At 35.5% G+C, this 25,639-nt stretch overlaps 1 protein-coding gene across 8 annotated transcripts in view; it reads right to left on the bottom strand.

Moving 5' to 3' along the window:
- Positions 1 to 1,257: 1,257 nt before the first annotated feature.
- Positions 1,258 to 25,639, bottom strand: part of VAMP4 (vesicle associated membrane protein 4) — a 42,083-nt gene continuing 17,701 nt past the window's right edge. For 3 of the 8 annotated variants that reach the window (XR_676505.5, XR_010151793.1, XR_010151794.1), the window contains exons 4-9: positions 20,222 to 20,272; positions 11,767 to 11,867; positions 10,714 to 10,793; positions 7,429 to 7,480; positions 5,454 to 5,601; positions 1,258 to 3,181 (exon numbers count right to left, since the gene is read on the bottom strand). Coding sequence is in view for 1 of the 8 variants with exons in the window: in XM_009438253.5 (XP_009436528.1) it covers positions 5,573 to 5,601; positions 7,429 to 7,480; positions 10,714 to 10,793; positions 11,767 to 11,867; positions 20,222 to 20,272 (313 nt within the window). In the remaining 7 variants the exon portion in view is untranslated. Of the gene's footprint in view, positions 5,602 to 7,428; positions 7,481 to 10,713; positions 10,794 to 11,766; positions 11,868 to 20,221; positions 20,273 to 25,639 lie in introns of all 8 variants that reach the window. The other 5 variants (XR_010151790.1, XR_010151792.1, XR_010151791.1 and 2 more) reach the window with 5 other exon arrangements.

Raw genomic sequence — 25,639 nt, 5'->3', positions numbered from 1 at the left:
ATATATAGTGGAATTTGGCGGGGGGAGTGGAGAAATGACGGAGTTTTTTTAAGGAAGACAGAGTTAGTATGTTGCTGGGAATGATCAGGAGGATGTTCTCTTTTCTGTGTTTTTACAATGTTACTCATAGGTCCATGTGCATCTTTTTAGACATCCTCAGATGAGATCTGGCCCAATTACTCAATAAATAGGGTAAGTGCACTATCACTGACTGCTCAGTTGTAACTTTGCTTACTAGTCAGAATCCCTTCTTATACTGACAGCTGAAAAGCAGGCTGATAGTCACTGCTCCACAGCAGTTTTTAGTGTTCGATGGGCACACACTAAGTATGACTCTGTTGGATTTAGGTAGTATCTGATCTTCCTGCCCGGTTCTCTCATCTGTTGAATGGTGGATTGTATTAAACACCATCATTCTCGGAGTGCCCTTACCAGGCTGCTTCCTGTCTCCATTTCTAACAACAGCACTTTATTTGTGGAGACTATCTCAGGGTACAACGTGCCTCCAATGTCATCTCCCCTCCCATGGCTTTTTGTAGTATTAAGACAATAAAGGCCTGGTATGGTGGTTCACACCTGTAATCGTAGCACTTTGGGACGCTGAGGCAGGATAGCATGAGTCTAGGAATTTGAGACCAGTCTGGGTAACACAGTGAGACCCCGTCTATAAAAAAAATTTAAAAATTAGCTGGGCATGGTGGTACATGCCTGTAGTCCCAGCCACTTGGGAGAACTGAGGTGGAAGGATTGCTTGAGCCCAGCAGTCTGAGGCTGCAGTGAGTTGTGATCGCACCACTGCACTTCAGCCTGGGAGACAGAACAAGATCCTGTCTCAGAAACAAAAGCAAAAAGACACAGTTTAGTGTGTGGGTGGAGGGAGGCTAGAGAGAATGAACATTACTCTGGTTGCCTAAAGCACCAGGCAGCTGAGGGACAGGATCAGGTTTTCTGATTGGGACATGTAAGTTTAAGAGAAAACTGCCTGCCTTCCTCTCCTACAGACACTGTGGACTGAGGTAAAGACATTGCTTTACTGAGTTAAAAATCACTAAGAAATTCTTCTTAGATTTTGTCAGTATCAGGCATAATTTTTGGTGAAAGAATGCCTTTTCTTTTTCTTATTTTTCCTCCATGCACTTTATTGGGAAAATAGGATAGATTAAATCAGGGGTGATTATCCAGATGTTATTGTTAAATAAGCTATGCTTTGAAGTTAAGGCAACAGGTAACACATATTGAATAAGCCAAAGTGCTTAATTTTTGTTTTCTATGAAATAGTTTATTTCATTGTTCACTATGGAGGGGCTACAAATACACTTCTGATATTAACACAAAGGTCTAAACTTTGCAACACTGGTAAAAATGGTTATGAGGAATTGAGAAGCTAGGGAACAGGGCACATGACATTTACATTTGCTCATCTCCCACTATACATTTCAAAACATCAAAGGCACTTACCAAAGTGATTAAATAAGGGAGTGTGGAATTTAAAATAATGACATATACCCAAGACACAAAATAAAGGGCTTGAATTTTCTTATAGTTTGATTTCTAACATTTTACTGACTAAAATCTCTGCTAATTATGTAATCTACTTTGTGGCTTTAAAATATTGGATACTTTGATTTTAAGACTACTTTAAATGAAAAGAACCTAATGGAATACCATAAAGCCAGAGTTTTTCCACACCCAATTACAGTAGAAGAGCACCCCTATATCCAGGCAAAAGCAAAAGGCCCCACTCTCCAGTCACTCATATTGCTTCTCCAGAGAGCACTGTGGAGTCACCTCTCACTGATATACTAACATGTGGCATCTTTGTGGCTTCATAGGCACATTCATTCAACACACATTTATCTAGCATCTGCCAAGGTTCACAGCACTGTGCTGGGTGCTGGGGAGACAGAAACATGGTGTGGTGCTTACTTTAACAAGCTTACATTTATCCCCTGTAATTGGGTTGGTCATGCTTTCTTTTCAATTCCTACTGATTTGTTCCAAGAAGCTTCTTGGAATAAAACAGAAGCCAGAATAAATGCATTTGTGTTCCCATCCCTAATTCTACTTGGTTTCCAGAAGAAAAAAAAAATCAGAATAAGACTATCTCAAAGTATTAAAGAGGATCTAAACCCTACATCAATCTAAAGCATTTAGACAAATGCATTTTTAGACAAAAGCATTTAGACAAATTTCATTTGTCTACAACATGGAAAAAACAAGTTAAGAAGTAGAGCACCTTTCAGCCCTTACTACATTCTAAAACAGACTTGTAAATGCTTTCAAACTGACTTATGCTCTTACTCTCAACTCACAGAAAAATGGAGTCCAATCACATTTCCATGTGCAAACACAAAATTAGGTTAACAGAACAGTCATCCTTGACATAGTAATACTCTGACAATACAATTAAGGGGACATCTTCTAATGGCATTTGTTCTTAACATGGAAAAACAATTTCTTGCATATTTTCTAATCATAGTGTATATACAGATGTAAATACAGAGTCAATGTGTGCAATGATGCTGACAAGGCATCAAGCATGTTTTAGAGTATACCGGCAATGAGAGATTTCAATTTCTTTATATTCCTGCCTTCTCAGTCTGTACACATATTATCATTTACAGGATAGTCACATACTATACAGAATTGAAAGATGCCAATTTTTGCTATCAAAAGTGCTGAAGTTATAATTTCCTAATACAGACTATTGAAATGCACAGAAAGACTACAATAGGCAATCTATAGGAGGGCTAACAAAGTATTTCTATATCTCATGTCTATTAATTACCCTTCCTCCATCTTATATAATATTCCATCTTCAGTAATGAACTTTTATCTAATTAAGAAATCCCCCAGTTTATAAAATCTGAGGGCAATTTCCAGTGAACTTTGTCAGGATAGAGGAACCAAATGACCACAGGTATTACTGAGTTATAATAAGAAGGAGTAACCAATTAATCAGTATTATAACAACAAAATTGCTGCAAGGCAATAGGCTTCTGTAATTAAACATAAATCACAAAGGTTGGATTCAGGCATCAAAATAGTGACGTGATTTCACTGAGTATCAACTAGTATTTGCAAAGCTACTTGAATTTTTCTGTTGATCTTCACTTGTTGTTAAATAATGATAGTTTTGATGGTGGTAAAACTTCATTTTTCAAGTGCAGGATGATCTGAGCTGAATGAGAAAAAAAGTAATTAAGGGAGGGAATAAAGGTAGGCCTGGCATCAGTTTGAACAATATATTTTTTTCTTCTGTTTTTGATCGTAAGAGGGCTTATATCTCCAAGGTTACCACAATAAAGTCATAACCATGCCAGCCATTTTAAGGATTTCAGGATTAATCAAGACCAAGAAAGATGAAATGATGAATTACAAACCAAGCCATCACTACTACAAAGTTCCATGAGTGATAAGTCTGTTACCCATATCCCAGGCAGCAATATGTTTAAATTACAAAGACAGTGACATATATATTGTCAAAAAATTTTACTGTTACTTATTATTTAAATTTAAAAATTTTATAATTTTACATTTTGTAATTATTTATTTAAAAGTGGCATATTTTATTAAAAGAAACACTGGAAATATGGATACTTTTTGAGAAGTAATCTTCATCTTCACTGTAGATATTATGGAGAAACCAGATTTCTACATCAACTAATGGAAAATTAACCACTTATGAGCCTAGTTCCAATTCAAATAAAGGACATACATACAAATGTTAGGACTGATTCTGTCCATTCAGTTAAAATATTTCCATTCCTGAATTATTAGCTATTGAAATTCTAAAAATGCTCATTTTTCTGGGTATCTTAACTTAAAAGATTTATTAGCAGTTCAGATGCTGTTTATATTAATTGACATTTACAAAGAGCATAGAGACCAGAGACAATACACTATAGTATGTAAGACCTTTATCTCCTTCTAAATGCTCTAAGCAAACTATAAAATTTAGTAATTCTATTTAGATCTTCTTAGATAACTTGCAGGTGTCTTGAGTGTCTCAGTTTGCTTTCTCTCTTCAAATTTTTTTCCATTCTAAACAGCATTTTTTGCCTCCTAGTAATAATCCTGTAGAATTTTAAAAACAGACAAAAAAACACCAAACCCAGATTCTATGCTTTATTCATTTTGCATTAAGATGACCAAAGAAATAAAACCTAAATAAAATAAACATAAAATCATTTTTCCCTATTTAAATACTGATAATTTCTATTAACCCTATTTTTAATTTAGGGAGTTTTATATTCATATTGTCAAGATATCCAGTGCACAAGTTTCTGCAGAATCACTAATTTTATTATAAAGCTTCCTCTCCCCACACCTTAGGGGACAATGTATTTTCACTCTGACTTGTTTAAAAGACACAAGAGGTTGGCATATTTTAAAGTTAACACATTTTTTCATTATAAAAACAGGCTTAGGTTAATGGTCACTCTCTAGCATTTGGTTACCGACTGACTATCATATGTATGTGTGTGTGTGTGTGTGTATATATATATATATATATATATATATATATATATATACACCTAGGTTCCTGACTTTCTACTACTCATTACTGTTGGCTGATGCAAAATTTGATTGTGCAACATACATCTCCTCAAGGATGAACAGGAAATGCAAAGATATAAAATTCAAAGTATTAATAGATGGTTTTGCTACTTTTTGTACTTTTGGTAAATGAGATGATAGTTGGAAGTTAGAGGCTATTAACTAAAATAAAATTAAGGAGTAAGTTACCTGTAAATTTCATTTACTCACATTAGGACTGACTGGTCTCTCTTTATTGGAGTTTAACAGAAAACAGACTGGACCATGACTGGCAGCTATATATTGGTCATTTTCAAATACTCCAATGACACTCTTCAATAACTTTATTATCTCCAGTTTTATGATGCCATACCATGTTTTTTCACACTGTTTAAAAATTTCCATTTCCATAATCCAAATGCCAAAAAAATTACTACACATTCTCTTACACAGTCAAAAATATATTTACTGGAATGTTTTTAGTTATACCTGAAGGCAACAACATTTACAACATTTAGCTTTTGTTACACCTATAAATGTGGAAATTGCTTGCAAAACAACTGTAATATGAAAGGAACTATATTTCTGCAAATATTGACAGAATGGTTATGCATCTCTTTCAGCATATAATTTGGTACTCTACACAGGCTTCCTGACCCCCAGCATGACCCGCTCCCTAATGCAATAATGCAAGTCCTTATGCCATTAAAATATTAGTATGAAATATTATAATCAGTGTTTAACTATATACACAAATAATGAACTGGCAAGTATCTAGTTTCAAATTAGATCCTTGAAATATGGAAAAATAGAGGCTAGTTCTCTTTGCCTTAAACATAATTATTAAAAGAACATTTTAGAAAGGGAGAAGATAATTGGACATTCTCAACGTTCCAATTTGAAGTGATACTTGCCTCTTAGTTTCTTGAAAAAGAAGTTTTGAAAGTTATATACACATAGGTTTCATTTAAATTATGCAGCAATCTTTTATTACTGTCCCAGATCTTGTTTAATGAAGATCTCTGTCATCAAATCAAGTACGGTATTTCATGACTATAAGAACTGTAAGAGAAAACATGAAAAAAGCAATATATCAACATCAGGTATATATGCTATGTTTGAAGCAATATTCCTAAATGTAGTTGTGTCTACTTTTAGAAATGGGTAATGAGGATTGACTGAACTTTTATCTGAGGTAATAAATAATCAATGGGAAAGGAGAAGCAAAAAATATCATAAAACAACCTAAATGTCTAACATTGGCATCTTAAATAAATAATGGCATAGCCATAGCTTGTATCTGCTGTTAAAATATTACTAAAAATTTTGATAACCTGGGATAATAGTCACAATATATTTATTAGAAAGTACATATAATATAGTCTTAGTTTTTTAAAAAACATGCTTGTATATTAATAGGAAAAGAGAAGTATATATAATAGTTATATTAGTAGCTATCTCTGTTGTAAGATTATAGTTGAATTTTTCTTTTTGTTATTAATATTTCACATTTTCCAATTGCTCACTATATATACATGATTGATTCTTGGTTTCTGAGGTAATTATTTTCTATAAGGTCACTACAAACACTAAATTAGTGAATATGGAACCACTGCTTCTAGGGAAAATATAGGGTTAAGTTCCTGTGAGTCTCTGGCTACTACATTTTTGTCAATCAATGCATAACCTTGGTTTATATGTGTTTCTGTTTAAAGACACTTTATTTAATATGTATTATTGATTCAGTAACACTGTGCTCAAGGCCAACAGCACTATAATTCATGCCTGAACAAAAGTTTGCCTAATGTGTATTTTTTCCATGAAGACACATCACAGCTCTCTTGTACTGAGCAACACTAGAGAGCACTTCAGCACCATGTGTGGGGACCATTTTAAACAGTGAAATCACCAACAAAAAGCACAACAATGCAGAAAATGTGGTACTAAATAGACTACAAAAAGAATGTTTATGTTATGAGTGCTGAAATAAAAAGGCAGAAATGGCTTTGTTTAACCTCAGCTAGGGATGTGTGGGTTGGGGGACTTACAATTTTTTGTTACTCTGAAAATGTCTGTAAATGACTGTGAAAGCACCATGAGTACTGATTTTGGGGTTACAAATAAATTTTACCTGGTAACTGGATTTGCAAACACAGAATCTATGAATAATGAGGACTGACTGTATTTCTTTGTAACAAAACATTTTTTTCTGTTTAAAAATATAACAGCATAATATAATTTTTCAAATGATTATTTTTAGATACTTCCCAAAACGTCATAAAACCTCTCTGTAAACATAGGCAGACAGGCCTTGAAGAAAAAGAGATATTTAAAATGATCTGATTTTTAAAAGAACATTAAGGGAAAAAGGACGGGAAGGAGTCATGCTTTAATGATGGAAATTATGCTCAACTACAGAACAAAACAAAAACCAAACAAAAAAAAATCATCTGGAGAACGTATTTGGATTTATCCTTCCAAAACAATATTACAAAATGCAAACTGCCATTCCTGAGAGTTAATAATAAATAGAAAATGAGTATTTTAGACCTTAGTGTAATAGGAACCAGATTTGGCCTTGAACAAATCACTTAGCCCTGGATTTGGGGGTGAGGGTTGGGGGCAGAACAGGAGTTCCCTTTGAGAATCTGACAAAAGATATAGACCCTCTCTCCATAAAGATGTACATATACATATTCACATAAAATTTTACATATTACTTAAGAGCATTTTCAGAGATCAATAGATTCTAAGAGCTCCTGAGACAGGTCAGAAGTCATTATTCAATCCTGACTTCAGACATACTAGGTCAACTGAAAATAAAAGGGAATTAAAATGAACTCCAAAATAAATGATACCCTAGGAAGTAATAATCCAATAAATACTTACTGATAATCACTAGCAAAAGGATAGCAGCAACCAAAGCCATGATGGCTTTTATCTACAACACACAAAAGGGCATATATATTAATATTTGACTTGTTAATAAAGTGCATCATACTAAATCATCTCATCACCTTAAGGTTTCTTAACTACAAAACTGACACAGAATGCTCTTAGGCAAAGTTGCTTATTAAATGAGGCTATTCATAAAGAATCTAAAATATATTCCTCAAAATGGAGATAAAAATGCAAAGAAGAAAGTAAGGGGAGAAAAAACTAACAGAATTCTCATATACTTTGAAAAAAAGTGCTATAAACTGCTACCTTCTATGTATTGAACCATTTGAATTGCATGGCCTATGTTATTCATCATATCTTGACACTTGAACAGAGTTGCTAAAATACTGTATATTTTCTCTGGTCTCACATTAGTAATAAGCCCATCAAATCATAGAGGTTCAGTTTATATGATAAACTAAAGTACTTTAAGCCTTTTTTTTATTAATCTGAAGCATTTCTAAAACAATTTGGAATTTCTACGGTAGTTTTTCAACTTTACCTGAAATGTACATTAATTTGCCCTGTTAAACGTGTGTTTGGCTTTACTTAAGAAGATTTGAATGAAAACATCAATATCAATTTTAAAACACCTCAATGAATAGAGTTTTCTTCCTTGGGTTTCTAACACTGGGCAGAAAATGTTTACAGCTCCAAATGGCAGTATTGTATTCATGCAAGTCCAAAGCTCTCTTATTCCAAATAACATGAACAAAAATCTGTTTGTCATTAAACATATAAGAGCTTCACAGCCCCCAGATATATTAAGAGAGGTGTTAGCGATTCTCTTTCCCCACCTATGGATAATTTTATTAACTCATTTATTTTTAAAGCCAGGTATATTGAGATACACTTTACACAGAATAAAACTTATCCTCTTAAAATACTTTTGATAGGTTTTGACAAATATATCCAGCTGTTAATAAACATGACCACAATCAAATATAGGACATTTCCACCAACACCCTTAACAAGTTTCCTCATGACCTGTTGTGAGTCTCCAACTGCACGACATCCCCCTTAGCCACTGGCAACTCCTGATCTGCGTTCTGCCCTTATATCCTTTTTCTTAAAACCCTTCTGAAATTACCATTATGGAAGTCAATCTAGAAAATGGCATGCACAGGGAGGCTGCCCCAGATGAACAGTAGCACAATGAAGTATTAATGGGGCACAGTAAAACTGAAGGAAGCTAAGCATTAGAAAATAATAAATGAAGAATACTCGCTACTGTAAATGGTGTCTGTTACATTATAGAACAATGATTTTCATTACATGGTCGATGCTATTCATGGTCCCCAGAGGTTCTCAAGGTGATGACTATTTAAAAATATGACTCAATGTTTTTCCTCCTTAAAAGCACGCTATTCCTCTGACCCAAACCCCATAAAGTACAAAGCAAACATTTTTAGCAATGGTTAAAAAAAAAGCTAGGCAAAATGTACATTATGACCATCTTTTTGTGGATACATGAATAGGGTACATGAGTTTGGGAGAGAGAAGGGGTGAGTGGCTCATGGACTTTTTGTTTTTCTAAATTAGCCCACAGAATAGAAAATTTCTATAGATATAGAAGCTTTAGGCAAGGTGTGGTGACTCACGCCTGTAATCCAGCACTTTGGGAGGCTGAGGTGGGCAGATTGCTCGAGGCCAGAAGTTCAAGACCAGCCTGGCCAACATAGTGAAACCCCGTCTCTACTAAAAATACAAAAATTAGCCAGGTCTGGTGGCGCATGCCTGTAATTCCAGCTACTCGGGAGACTAAGGCAGGAGAATCGCTTGAACCTGGGCTACTTAGGAGGCTGAGGCATGAGAATCACTTGAACCTAGGAGGCAGAGGTTGCAGTGAGCCAAGATTGTGCCACTGCACTCCAGCCTTGGAGACACAGCAAGAGTGCCACAAAAAAAAAAAAAAAAAAAAAAAAGACTTTAAAGAAAATAAATTTATTCTTTAAAGAATAAATAACTTAAAATAGAATAGAAAATTTAAATTCTGAACAAGGGGAGAAATGAAACATATTTCTTCCCTCAGTTCCACTTCTGAAAGTAGGACGATTCAATAGGTAGACAAATAAAAATAAATAAATCCAAGGTAACTCTTGGAAAAAATCCTCAGCATATGGCTAAGTCAGGTTTAGAAAGTTATTGCTGGCTGGTGCAGTGGCTCATGCCTGTAATCCCAGCACTTTGGGAGGCCAAGGCAGGCGGATCACCTGAGGTCAGGAGTTCAAGACCAGCCTGACCAACATGGAGAAACCCCGTCTCTACTAAAAAAACAAAAAAACAAAAAAAACAAAATTAGCTGGGCATGGTGGCACATGTCTGTAATTCCAGCTACTCAGGAGGCTGAGGCAGAAGAATCGCTTGAACCCTGGAGGCAGAGGTTGCGGTGATATTGTGGTGAGCCGAGATCAGCCTGGGCAACAAGAGCAAAACTCTATCTCAAAAAAAAAAAAAAAAAAAAGGAGAGTTATTGCTAAACTTGAAATTGAAAATGAGAGACTAAAAACAGCGAGTTCATGTCTAAATTTTAAACAAAGCCAAAAATTATAACTAGAATCAGGAGAAAAAAAAGAAAAGATTTGCTCATATAACATGAAAAACATTTTCTGTTAATGATTAGTAGCCACAGTGGATTTAAGAAGTAAATGTATTTCTATACAATGTTTTGCAGGAGTATATATTAGTATGTAGTGATTCCAATGTTTACCTTGTTAAAAATGGTAAAAATTTCTTTTACTTTTTATTTTTCTGGAATAATGAGGGAAGTGGAGTTTTTTCTTAACTCCATTTGTCTTAACAGATTAGGATATGTAAGCTTTTATTTTTTACCCTTTCAACCGAAAGTCATATTTTTCTCTAGCTCCTACTTTTGATATCTCTACATAATGCTATAGAGGTTGCTCCAAAAAAGTATTAATAGTAAATTTCAAGAAAAAATGTATATTTGTTTTAAGTTAATAAGTTTAGAGGTAGTCAAATATTAATAAAATGTGGATTACTTTCATTAAAAAAATCTATGAAAACATCCTTTTAGGCATACTGATTTATTTAGTTATCCCTATCCCAAAAGCAATTAAGTTAACAAGTATTTACTGAATTTCTACCATGTCTCAGGACAGTTATAGGCCCTGTTCTCACAGAGGTTATGCTCTAGAGGCCCTTTTTTCTTCATGTGTTTGAATACCACTTCAGATGCTGACCAGTCTATCCAGTAGCTTCTGATTTACTTACTTTGCATCCACGCCACCACATTTGCCTTCGAAGTTGTTTGGATCTGTTGCTAAAAGCTGTTGCATTATCCGATAAGCTTTCTATATCACATAGAGGATGGAGAGAAGGATTAAACGACATAACAGGATTCTTTTATCTAGTCACACAAAGATAAGAAAATATTAATTTCTACTTCTGCAAATTTATTCCCTTTTAAGCATGAAAACAGCATTCTCCCTTTTTTCCACCCACAAACTCTGGCATTCTACATTATTAAAAAAACGAAAACAAAAAGCAAAAAACAGCTTGCAGATCAGTTTGCTCACTTCTTTTTTATTATAAAATTAAGAAAAGTCTTTTTAGGGCCTTAATGCTTATAAATAAACTTAGGAATTCTAGTAAGAAAAATACTCTTTAAAAATTCAAATACTTGGCACACCTCTAGAAAAAAAATTACATGCTGAGAAGTTAGCTTCTTAGAAGATATCAAAAGTGACTGATTTTAAAGGAAAACAATATACATTTTAAATGTGACTAAGCGAGGTTTTTTTTTTTTTTCTAAAGTCTGTCAAAGATTAATCAGGTATTCAGCCATTCACCATTCAAACAATATTTGAGTGGCAAGTACGTGCCAGGTATAGGTATAGGTATAGGTATAGGTTACAGGTGTAATGACTGAAAGTAAAGAAAGGTGACTAAGTTACCAAATAAAACATAAAATAAAAATAGCAGATAAGTTTGAAACAAGTGTTGAAAAGTGAGTAGGTCTTTAGGCCCTGAGATCATGAGAAACACAAAGTTCATCAATATCACAGGGCAAAAGAAAAAACAGCTCTACTCTTCACTCTTCAACAATGAAATTTTAAATTCTTCATTCTCCACTGAACAATTAAAAAATAATGAAACAATAAGATGACTCAAAGTAAAGGAGTTAAAATTAAACCATTAAAATCATATACTTAAGAACCAAATGCCAATTTCCTAAGCCAAGATTTATAAACGTTGGCTAGACAAGCAGAAGACAAAAACTATCAAACAGATTAGTAATATCAAGAAATACATGAAGATCTGTACCTGATTTGTCCTGTAGTTCATCTAGTCTCTCCCCTCTCTCAATTACCTTTGTAATATTTTCTTGCATGACATCAATAACTTCATCCACTTGATTCTGAACACTAGTTTAAAAAAGATACACAATTATTTATCCTTCTTTTGAGAATGCTTACAATTTTTAAAACTTTCATTAGACATAATAAAGAAATAGCAAATTCTCAGAGAATTATTCAACTATAAAATTTAAATTTAAGACTTTGTAGCAATGTTCTTCCATTTGTGGGCTTCAGTACTCAGATAATGAAAGACAATATGATATAAATTAAAGTAATATTTAAAGATAGCTTACTTTTAGCCCTGCTTCTGACTTGTAACTCATAAGCAAGTTAAATGTACTGTCAGCATGCCCATTAAGTACAGAATTTAGTTAAACAGCTTCACTAAAAATAATCAGTTTTTCTTTTCAACAGGCTATTGAGGCAGCACATAGACACTGCTGTAGCCTACTTTTGCCATATATTTCATACATGAAGGCTAACAAAGGGGTACCTTAACATACTTTTTAACATACCTTTTGCTCAGGTAAGGTAAAGGCTTATGAAACATACCTAGTTTCCAAAATGGAAATGTAGGGCATATTCTAAGAGATACTGATGCTCAATGGGTAGAATTCTTCACTGCTCATCAGATTTTTCTTAAACAGGATATAAGACAACTGGGGACACCTGGGAATATTTTGAAGTACCCACCAGGAAGCAAAAAGGAAAAAATTGTTTTCTGTTTTTCGATTGTTTGTTCATCCTTTATATTAGATGATGGGGGCCTGTTTTAACCAAATTTCAGGCTGTTCAATAAAGACTTAACCTAAACTTAAAATTGTAATAACTGTCCTCAGCTATCTACTCTCATTCAGGAGTTACCTCCAGAGTATACAAACATGGACATGTTTAATTATTTTAAGTGTCTTATTCTCCTCTGTTGCTCTAACCACAAAAATTATTTTAAATTACTTTATGAAATAAGTCACAACAATGAAATATTTAAAAGGAGAAATAAAGCAAATCCATGGTCCTCATACTAAACACTGTTTAAAGTGCATTGGATTACTAGCGACTACAGACATGTGCTGCATAACATTTTGGTTAATGACAAAGCACTTTTACAACACTGGTCCCATAAGTTATAATACCGTATTTTTACTGCACGTTTTCTACGTTTAGATATGTTTAGACATACAGATATTTACCATTGTGTTATAATTACCTACAGTATTCAGTGCAGTCACATGCTGTACGGGTTTGTAGCTTAGGAGCTATAAGCCATACCATATAGCCTAGGTGTGTAGCAGACTACACCATGTAGGTTTGTGTAAGTATACTACTCTATGATGTTCACACAATGAAACTGCTTAATGATGCATTTCTCCAAATATAGCCTGTCATTAAGGGTCCATGATGGTTATAAACATTAAATGTATATATATTTAAATAAATGTAGATATGCAATTGTGTTTCTACTTGGAAAAGGAAGAAGTGTGTAGGGGGCTTTAAAAATTTTTTACAATACACAAATATGGTCTCCGCCCTCTACCCCACACAAGTCCCCAAACTAATGTAGTAAGTGAGGGGTGAGGCACAGTCCATGTTTAATTTTGAAAGAGTTCTATCCTTTCCGATCACTGAGCTAGTTCTTCAAAAAGTTTGCTATAAAAACAAAATGAAGGCCCACTTAGACATAGGTGGATTCAGAAGTACTCTCAGATTCAAGTAGCAATTACTAAGCTTGATGACAGTCACTTCCCTCCCATGTTAAAAGCATTATGTACACCCACTGATTACCCACACACAAACTTCAAGATTTTTCACAGCATCCCAGAGTTCTGTGCTTCCCACACATTATTCCACTGGAGGATATAAGACTGAAGCTCAACAAAGTTGGGCATGCAGAATTCTCTTCTGCCCAAACAGATCTGAAAGAACCCCTAAATCTCTAAGACATCTTGTTGCAACTCCTAATCCCCTAAGTAGAGAGTTAAAGGTGTTCATCCTATTTAAGAACAATGGCACAAATACACAACTAATCAATTTATTCAGCAAATAATGAGAACCTACTATGTACTGTTTTAGGTACTGAGGAAATAACATTGAACAAAACAGATGATAATCCCAGCCCTTATGGAACATATTATGTTGAATGCACTGTATTAACCTTATAGCTGTGAAACAGCATGCTTTACCCCATTACTCTATTTTATTTATAGCATGTAAGCAAATATAAAGTAATAGTAATTGTACCTATTTACTTATTTACATGCTTATTTTCTGCCTCTCCCCACTAGAAGGTAAGCTCAATGAATGCAGTGACCTTGCCTATTTTGTTCACTTTTGTAAGTCCAGTACCTATAGTGGTGCATGGGGCAGAGTGGCCATTCAATAAATATTTGCTAAATAAATGAACAGTTTGAGTATAAATCCTATAAAGCATATCCAGCTACTTGAGGAGGAGATATAAAGCAGTGACTGTAGAGCCCTCCATTTAACTACAAACAAAACCAAAGCTACTGTTCATCAAGGATCAATTTTGAAATTCCCAGCCAGTTTTTTTTTTGTCATATGCAAGTGATGATAATTAATGGCTTAAAGTAGGGTGCTATAGCAGGAAGGGAGTGAATAAAATGTACTAAGGCTCCTATACACGATCAGATTATAGCTATTATGGATATTAATATATGTATACTATATGTACTCTTAGACGAGATCGGGCGCATTCAGGGTGGTATGGCCGTAGACATTATATATACTTTTAAAATGAAAACAAAAAGCTAATAAAATAATTATGGTCCCAGAATCTCTTTAAAGGCCAGGCCTGGTGGTTCATGCCTGTAATCTCAACACTTTGGGAGGCCAAGGTGGAAGGATCCCCTGAGCCTGGGAGTTTGAGACCAGGCTAGGCAACAGAGTGAGCCCTTGTCTTTACAAAAAAATTTAAAAATAAGCTGGTTATGGTGGCATGTGCCTGTGGTCCTAGCCACTTGGGAGGCTGCGGTGGGAGATTTCCTTGAGCCCAGGAGGTTAAGGTGCAGTGAACTGTGATTGCACCACTGCACTTCAGCCTTAGCAATAGAGATCTGTCTCAAAGGAAAAAAAACATAACCCTTTAAGGATAAGATTCCATGGATATAGGCAGATTAATTGGGAAAGAACCAATAAAATTCTAGATTCTTACTAGAGTATCATAAACCTACAACTATTCCCTCAACAACATGGCACACATGTAATAAATCACTATTGATAATGGAAACCGCAAATATTTTAATTTTTCTGCTACACTATTAGTGAGTTATTGCTGCTTTGTCCTTCACACATTAATTATCTGCTGGTGTAACACTCTGAATCCAGCTACTATGTAACCTTCACTCAATGATGTAAAATCTCATGATTGTTTTTGTGTTTCAGGATGTTTCCCTACCCAGAACACAATTTTTGTATAAGAAAGAAAATGATCTGCTTATTTACTTTAATATGGAGATAGTTTGGTTTACAAAGCAAGTGATAACATACTTCCCCATGATCTTTTACATTTTCACAATAGTTATAGTCCTTTGATTTCTATTTGTATTTCACATTGGTCTTGTCCCCATTGTTATTACTATAAATGCCTTAAAAACAGAGACTAACCCACTTACTCTTTAATTTCCCAGGTCAAGTGAAATGTGGCTGGTACAAAGTAAGCATTTAACAAATATTTTCAAATCTGAATTAAATATATCATTCATTCAAAAAACATTAAAAAGTTATGGCTAGGTGTGGTGGCTCAGGGCTGTAATCCCAGCACTTTGGGAGGCTGAGGCAGGAGGATCGCTTGAGCCCAGGAGTTTGAGACCAGCCTCGCCAACATGGCAAAACCCTGTCTCTACAAAAAATACAAAAATTAGCCGAGCATGGTGGTGTGCACCTGTAGTCTCAGCGGCTCAGGAAGCTGAGGTGGGAGGATCCTCCTCCGGGAGGTGGAGGCTGCAGTGAGCCAAGACTATACCACTGCACTCCAGCCTGGGTGACAAGAGTGAGAACCTGTGTCTAAGAAAAAAAAAGTTTTATTATGCTATTCATCAAGGTTATCATCATGAAGGTTATGAGCCTGGTATTTAGAAAGATTATACTCCAGTAGGGAAAACTGATATCCATATACTACCATGTGTTAAGGGATATAATAGAAGGAAGCCCATAGTATCAGTCATGTAGCCTTGATGAATTCAGCCTGGACCAGAGATGACATCAAGACCCCTGTGCTGAGTTTTGAGGAGTCAAGAGTTAATCAGGCAGAGTAAAAGAGGCAGTGGATGGTGAGAAAGTTCTAGGATAAGGAAATATATGTCAGAGGAGGTAATATTTTAAGAACTAGGAGATTAACTGGATGTGGGTGAAGGAATTGGGAAAAGAGTAGACAACTCCTAGATTTATAATTTGAGCAATTAAGTGGTAGTAGACGATGGCTATTAACTAAAATAAAAAATTAAGAACGCAAAGGAAAAGCTAGTTTGTGAAGGAAGGGTGGAGATTTTTATATCATGGCCAGCTAAAGGCTATTCATATAAGATAATAAAAGACATGAGAGAGAACACAATGAGGAAAAGACATTTTCAACACTGTTTTAAATCCTCTTAGAGTCTGACGGCACCTGTATTTCTGAAATGGCTCTATTCTAATTACCAACAGAGAAGCTGTATGGTATAATGTAGAGCCCCTGGGTTCTGTATTCAGACAAACCTGGGTTTGCAATACAACTTTATCCCTTACTACGTATGTGACTTTGGAATTCACCTTGGAAGCCTGTTTTAGCCTAACATTTTCTCACCTTTAAAATGCAGCTGATAATCTCTACTTTACTTGTGAGAATTAAATGAGATAGTGTTATTCAAACACTTAGCATAGTGCCTAACACATAGCACATACTTGATAAATGTCAGTGCTCTTCGATTAAGAAACAAATTCACGCTCTGTAATACGCACCCCTTATTTTATAAAGAAAACACTGGCCAGGTGCAGTGGCTCACGCCTGCAATCCTAGCATTCTGGGAGACTGAAGTGGGAGGATCCCTTGAGTCCAGGAGTTTGAGACCGGTCTGGGAAACATAGGGAAACCCCGTCTCTATAAGAAATTAGCCAAGCATGGTGGCACGTGCCTGAAGTTTCCAGTTACTCAGGAGCTAAGGTGGAAGGATCAATTGAGCCCAGGATTTTGAGGCTGCAGTGAGCTGTGACTGTGCCACTGCACTCTAGCCTGGGTGATGGAGCAAAACCCTGTTTCAAAAAACAAACAAAGCAAAAATCCCTGAAAGAAAATATTTATTTTCATAGTTAATATCCCCATCTTCTGGTCTTTTAAGGTACTGCTGACAAAAGAAGTTTTAAAGTTAAGCTGTATTTTTGCAACTACGTATATATTGCTGTTACACCATGGAACATTCCCTGGGGTGTGGGGGAGGGAATCTCATAAAAGTTAAGCTGGTCTGACCAAGACTATAATTGGGAGATTCCCTACTCCTAACACAGAATGTCTACAATTCACTACAGTGGCATTTATAATGCTATTGTTTAATTTAAAGGCAAAGGAAATGTAATCCTGCTAAAAGTTCCTGTCTGCTTATATAAATGAAACCTTAACTTCTCTACTCTGGAATGCTGACTCCATTCCTTTGGAGCTGGTATTTCCAGGTGGTCCATCCTCATAATTTATGCTTGAACGAACTCTCTTTAAAAACAAAACAAAATTTAAAAAGCAAAGGAAACATTCCAAAGAGAAGCATAAATTTTATGTAGACATGTGAATATTTAAAAATTGTCCTCAAAAAGAGTCTTTCCTAAGAGGTGATGTCAAGTATTTTTTGTAGGATTAATCTGTTATCAACACTAATAAATGTGGCTAATGAAGTTCAAAGAAAGCAACGATGTTGCTAATCTATGCAGTAGGAAACACTCTGTATTGAAATGTTATAAATTAAGTGGTGATAACAGCTTAAGTAAAGAAACTGACCAGTGCTAGCAATTTTGGGTACTAAAATAACGCCAGGGATTTGTCCTTGGGTAAGTTGTGTGGCAAGTTGTGCTCCTCCATCTTGGGCACACTGGTGAGTCATGCCCTGCTTAGATAAGCATTAATCAAGGTTTAATGCATGCTTGATGAACGACCTTATTCTAACTAAATCCAGCAAGCTTTCAGCTCTAGAGTAAAAAACGCTATACTTAACAATCCCTTACTATTCTAAAATTCTGTGATCACCAAAGTTATTGCGATATTAATAGTGTGATATATAAATATACAAATTCATGTGTGTATGTTTGGCATTTACTAACATAGACATATATTCTTTAATGCCTACTCTGTACAACTGGTGGTGGTTTGGGGATTCAGCTGGAAAATCATACTCAAAAGACCCCAATCGGCAACATCCCTTACTAGGTTCACTCTTCAGAAGGATATCAGACAGGAAACAGAGCATACTGGCAGGACAAAAAATAGGTGTGTCATCAGTGGAGCCCTCTTCTCCAGTGGCAGCTTAGGCAAAAGAGAACATGTGAGTGGATACAGAAGTCATTCTGGCTCAGTGCAGGAGAATGGCTCAGACATTACACATTGGCATCCACATATGCCATACAGGCTTGAACTACAGCTAATTTGAGTCCTGGTAGAATGCTTGTGATCTCCCTGGAACATGAGAGAATGAGTGGCTCATGAGGTCTTCTTCCATCCACCTCCCTGTTTCCCTTATGAGACTATCATAAGGCAGTTTCTTATCACCTCCCAGGTTCTGATGCGGTATAAACTTTCTGCAGGCTCTATGTGCAGACTATAAAAACCACAGCCTAGAAATAGCTCCTTTGCAATAGAGTATCCCACAATTTGTGCTGCAGCCATTGACCTCCCCTTTTTTTTTAAGAGAAGGGGGTTTCACTTTGTTGCTCAGGCTGGTCTCAAAACTTTTGGCTTCAAGCAATCCTCCTTTGAAGGAGAATCCCAAAGTGCTGGGATTACAGGCGTGAAACACTGCACCCAGCTGTATCATTATTTTTGGTGTGCAGGACAATGACCCTGAGAGCTACTAACTTTGGCTACTCTTCCTTTTACTATATAAGTAATAAATTGCATCTAAAAGTGGCTTGTTGTATCTTTAGTCAAATCAGAGACTTGAAACAGTACAGATTCTCTCTTCTACTGGCCTCAAAGAAGCACCATGACATCTATAGCTGCAGGAAATAAATTCTGATAACTTCCTGAGTTGGTCATACCTGGTGATACCCTGATTGCCATCTTGTTAAACCTGAGCAAAAGGCTCACCTAAGAAGTGCCTGAACTCCTGACCCAAGGAAACTGTGAGATGATAAATGTGTGTTGTTTTAAGCTGCTAAGTTTATGGTAATTTGTTACATGGCAATAGAAAACTAATACACCCAGTCTAGTACCTGTAATCATTTATTGGTTCTTTGGTTCCATATCTCAAAATCCATTAGTTAGAATTAGGCTAAGTATGGAAATATTTCTTCACACCAACAGCTACCTGAGTAAAGCCCAAGTATCTCACCAATAACTAGATACTTCATTATAGAACCCTTCCCACAATGTGCCATCTATACCCAGGCTTAGGGTAGTGACTATTATCCCTCCTTAGGTCTTGAACCTGGGCCATGCAGTTCACATTCCACAGTTAGTCTTTATAGCTTGGTCAGTTTCCAGAGCCTTCCCTCAAGTGACTCACTGCTCTGTCCATTCCTTCTCCCCTCCAGTCAGGACTCATATCTTTCCAATATCAGACACATTGATTACAGCATATTATCCTCATCTATCACCAAATAATATATACCTCAAAGGTTTTAAACCACAAATTAGCCATAAAACTTAGTTCAATATATGGGTTATGATAAATAAGAGATATGAAAAAATTCTGGAAGTAGATAAAAACATGCAGTACATCAACAAATTAAAGCTATTATATTACCTTTGTTATCATTCTGAAAATAGGAATCAAGCTACAGATTTAAAACCAAAATAGACCTTCAGACTATGCTAAATAAATGGATTTGACATAAGGTAATCAAGTCATAAAAAAACCAACAATCCTGCATTTCCTTAGCTATAATTCTGAGAAAATAAAATGAATTAGGTTTTTATAACCCAGCAGTTATATTTAGTCTTCATCAGCGGTCAACAACTTTTTCTGTAAAGGACCAGACACTCAGCAGATATTTTAGATTTTGTGGGCCATAAAATGTGACACAGCTTTGTCACAACTACTCAACTTTGCCATTGTTGCTTGAAAGTACCTATCGATAATATGAAAACAAATGGGCATGGCTATGTTCCAATAAAACTTTATTTACAAAAACAGGCTGCAGCCAGATTTGGCTCACAGGCTGCAGTTTGCCAATCTCTAGTCTACACAGAAATATGATTATCATTTAAACAAATGAACAAAACTTACTGCTTAATTTTATCATTTCTAGGTCCAAATCTTGGTCCAGATGGTCCCCTTCTGAAAACAAGTACATACCAAGTACATATTAGTAGTGACAGGATTAAAACAAAACAAAAAAAAGATAGAAAGTATACACAAATACAAACAATCAAGCTGAACTCTAAACATGGATCAGTTATTTATCATAAGGGACCACATTTTACTGATACTGGTGAAACTGAATAACAAGTAATCATGTCTTTACTTCATTGGCACTTATTACTAGCCACGATTAAGCTAATTCTTCTGCATGTTAAAACTTTCAGAGAAATTAGGGTTTATATTATCTTATATAACAAACTTACACAGAATTTGTTCTGATCATTAAACTCTGAAATATCCTAACTACTTAACTGCTAGTGAATATTAATATCTTTATGGTCAACTGTAGAACTAAAAGCGCAATTCATCTTGAATTTAGACTATAATGAAATGAGGAAACTACAAAGTGAACTGCCGATTGACAAAGATGGATATAGAGAAAAATTCATTGAAAACACTAACAATTTTAAGTATGTTTTTGATTATTCATCTTAAACTTATCAACATAGCAAAAGGGAAATGCAAGATATTAAGAAAATTTTAACATTACTCAGATTATTATCTCCATATTGTAGTTGAGTGTATATCACACCTTAACCAATCCATTTTAATATTCTTGAAATGAAAACATTTGGTTATTTAAAGTAATCGTGATTCTTCCGGAGATACAGAATAAATAAGACATAAACTACAAAACTTAAAAGAAACCAGGTTCTTAGATTTCTAGACATGGCAATTTCTAAAGGAAATGAAAAAATACAGCAATTGATAAAAAAATTTTGGAAAAAAAACTGTTTACTGAAACTTATTTAACATAATGTATAAGTGTGAATATATCATCTTGCCTTAGTTCCTCTAAGCTTTTTCCTTAAAGTCTTTTAAGCTCCAACTAAGCCTCAGAATACTGGAACAGTATTCCATTCCAAAGTGATGTTAAACATTGAATTTCATAGAGAAAACTAATATTCTGAACCAGAGGCCATTCCTAAAAACTAGGCAAGAACTTACAAGAGCTGGTCAACCGAAAAACAAAGAAAAGCAGTCATTAAATGAGGAAACTATAAAGTGAAATAGAATCTGAAAAGTACTGAATTAAAATTATCCCCACTACAGGTTAAAAAAAAAAGCAGGAGCTATGTCTGTTTCATCTATCAAGTAACATGAGACTTCAAAATACTTATAGAAAAACACAAAATGAAAAGCTGGTTCTTTGAAAATTAAAACTTGATAAACTTCTAGCCAGACTGATTAGGAAAAAAAGAAAGAAGGCATAAATTAGTAACAGGAATGGAAGAGTGAACATCACTACAGACAAATGTACCATGGTTATATAAGATTTATTAACAGAAGCTAAGTGAAGCATAGATAGGAACTCTCTATACTATCTATGCAACCCTTCTGTGGGTCTAAAATTATTTTTTTAAAATCCCCCAAAGAAAATTCCAGGACTAGATTTGTTCAGTCGTCAATTCTACCAAACATTTAATGAAGAAAAAATAAGAATTCTATACAAACTCTTCTGGAAAACTAAAAAAGACAGAACTTTCCCAACTCATTATCCAGGGCCAGTATGAACCTACCATGAAAACCAGATAAAGACACAACAAGAAAAAGACATAACTATCAACCAACCAATACCTCTAATGAACATAGATGCAAAAATTCTTAACAAACTCTTAACAAATTGATTCTAACAATGTTTTAAAAGAATAATACATGATGACCAAGTAGGGTTCATATTAGAAATGCAACGATGGTTTAAGATTTCAAAATCAACATAATTCAACACATTCACAGACCAAAAAAAATGATCATCTCAATAGATACAAAATAAATGCTTGACAAAATCCAACATCAGCTAATGATAAAAACTCTTCACAAACTAGGAATAGGAGGAAACTTCCTCAACCTGATAAATCTACACACAACAACAGTAACAACATGCAATGAAAATGAAACATAATATGAAAGATGAATGCTTCCCCTAAAGGAGATCAGGAACAAAGCAAGGATATTCCCTCTCACCACCTCTACTCAATATTGTGCTGGAAGTTCTAATCAGAGCAATAAGCTAATAAAAAATAAAAGGCAAACATAGACGAGGAGGAAATAAAACTGTCTTTATTTGCAGAAAGCATAATTGTTCTATGTTGAAAATCCAGTAGGATATATAAAAACACTACTAAAACTAAGTGGGTTTGGCAAGATTGTAGAATACAAGGTTAATTTACAAAATGATATTTATACTAGCAATAAGTATGACATTTTAAAATTTTGAAACACTATCTGAAATGTCATTTTTAGTAGCATCAGAAATTATGAAAATCAATGTGCAAAAATCACAAGCATTCCTATACACCAATAACAGACAAACAGAAAGCCAAATCATGAGTGAACTCCCATTCACAATTGCTTCAAAGAGAATAAAATACCTAGGCATCCAACTTACAAGGGATGTGAAGGACCTCCTCAAGGAGAACTACAAACCACTGCTCAAGGAAATAAAAGAGGACACAAACAAATGGAAGAACATTCCATGCTCATGGATAGGAAGAATCAATATTGTGAAAATGGCCATACTGCCCAAGGTAATTTATAGATTCAGTGCCATCCCCATGAAGCTACCAATGACTTTCTTCACAGAATTGGAAAAAACTACTTTAAAGTTCATATGGAACCAAAAAAGAGCCCGCATTGCCAAGACAATCCTAAGCCAAAAGAACAAAGTTGGAGGCGTCATGCTACCTGACTTCAAACTATACTACAAGGCTACAGTAACCAAAACAGCATGGTACTGGTACCAAAACAGAGATATAGACCAATGGAACAGAACAGTGCCCTCAGAAATAATACCAGACATCTACAACCATCTGATCTTTGACAAACCTGACAAAAACAAGAAATAGGGAAAGGATTCCCTATTTAATAAATGGTGCTGGGAAAACTGGCTAGCCATATGTAGAAAGCTGAAACTGGATCCCTTCCTTACACCTTATACAAAAATTAATTCAAGATGGATTAAAGACTTAAATGTTAAACCTAAAACCATAAAAACCCTAGAAGAAAACCTAGGCAATATCATTCAGGACATAGGCATGGGCAAGGATTTCATGAATAAAACACCAAAAGCAATGTCAACAAAAGCCAAAATTGACAAATGGGATCTCATTAAACTAAAGAGCTTCTGCACAGCAAAAGAAACTACCATCAGAGTGAACAGGCAACCTACAGAATGGGAGAAAATTTTTACAATCTACCCATCTGACAAAGGGCTAGTATCCAGAATCTACAAAGAACGTAAAGAAATTTACAAGAAAGAATCAAACAACCCCATCAAAAAGTGGGCGAAGGATATGAACAGACACTTCTCAAAAGAAGACATTTATGCAGCCAACAGACACATGAAAAAATGCTCATCATCACTGGCCATCAGAGAAATGCAAATCAAAACCACAATAAGATACCATCTCACACCAGTTAGAATGGCGATCATTAAAAAGTCAGGAAACAACAGGTGCTGGAGAGGATGTGGAGAAACAGGAACGCTTTTACACTGTTGATGGGAGTGTAAACTAGTTCAACCATTGTGGAAGTCAGTGTGGCGATTCCTCAGGGATCTAGAACTAGAAATACCATTTGACCCAGCCATCCCATTACTGGGCATATACCCAAAGGATTATATCAAGGGAACCACCCCCGATAATTCAACATAGGACCTTTTCTATTTTCCCTAAGTGTTGGCTGGTCTGAGTAATAAAGGGAAAGACTACAAAAGAGAGAAATTTTAAAACTGTGTGTCTGGGGGAGACATCACGTGTCGGCAGGTTCTGTGATGCCCCCCTACGCCGCAAAACCAGCAAGATTTTATTAGTGATTTTCAAAGGGGAGGGAGTGTACTAATAGGGTGTGGGTTACAGAGATCACATGCTTCACAAGGCAATAAAATATCACAAGGCAAATGGGGGCAGAGCAAGATCACACGACTGGGGCAAAATTAAAATTGCTAATGAAGTTTCGGGCACGCACTCTCATTGATAACATCTTATCAGGAGACAGGGTTTGAGAGCAGACAACTGGTCTAAAATTTACTGGGCAGGAATTTCCTCGTTCTAATAGGCCTGGGAGACCAGGGCTTATTTCATCCCTTATCTGCAACATATAAGACACACATTCCCAGAGCAGCCATTTTAGAAACCTCCCCTAGGAATGCATTCTTTTTCTCAGGACTGTTCCTTGCTGAGAAAAAGAATTCAGCGATATTTCTCCTATTTGCTTTTGTAAGAAGAGAAATATGGCTCTGTTCTGCCCAGCTTTCAGGCAGTCAGACCTAATGGTTATCTCCCTTGTTCCCCGAACATCGCTGTTATCCTGTTCTTTTTTCAAGGTGACCAGATTTCATATTGTTTAAACACACATGCTTTACAAACAATTTGTGCAGTTAATGCAATCATCACAGGGTCCTGAGGCGACATACATCCTCAGCTTACGAAGATGACGGGATTAAGAGATTAAAGTAAAGACAGGCACAGGAAATCACAAGAGTATTGACTGGGGAAGTGATAAATGTCCATGAAATCTTCACAATTTATGTTCAGAGATTGCAATAAAGACAGGTGTAAGAAATTATAAAAGTATTAAATTGGGGAACTAATAAATGTCCATGAAATCTTCACAATTTATGCTCTTCTGCCATGGCTTCAGCCAGTCCCTCCATTCGGGGTCGCTGACTTCCCGCAACGGATTATAAATCATGCTGCTATAAAGACACATGCACACATATGTTTATTGTGGCACTATTCACAATAGCAAAGACTTGGAACCAACCCAAATGTCCATCAATGATAGACTGGATTAAGAAAATGTGGCACATATACACCATGGAATACTACGCAGCCATAAAAAGGATGAGTTCATGTCCTTTGTAGGGACATGGATGAAGCTGGAAACCATCATTCTGAGCAAACTATCGCAAAGACAGAAAACCAAACACTGCATGTTCTCACTCATAGGTGGGAACTGAACAATGAGAACACTTGGACACAGGGTGGGGAACATCACACACCAGGTCCTGTCGTGGGGTGGGGGGAAGGGGGAGGGATAGCATTAGGAGATATATCTAATGTAAATGATGAGTTAACTGGTGCAGCACACCAACATGGCACATGCATACATATGTAACAAACCTGCACACTGCACATGTACCCTAGAACTTAAAGTATAATAATAAAAAATAAAAAAAGAAAATACTTAAGGATCAATTTGACAAAAAAATACAACATCTGGACACTGAAAACTACAAAACACTGCTGAGAGAAATTAAGTACCCAAATAAATAAAAAGATA

This window comes from Pan troglodytes, chromosome 1 (assembly GCF_028858775.2).
Source record: "Pan troglodytes isolate AG18354 chromosome 1, NHGRI_mPanTro3-v2.0_pri, whole genome shotgun sequence".
NCBI classification, from domain to species: Eukaryota; Metazoa; Chordata; class Mammalia; order Primates; family Hominidae; genus Pan; species Pan troglodytes.
This window is presented reverse-complemented; position numbering and strand designations above follow the sequence as displayed.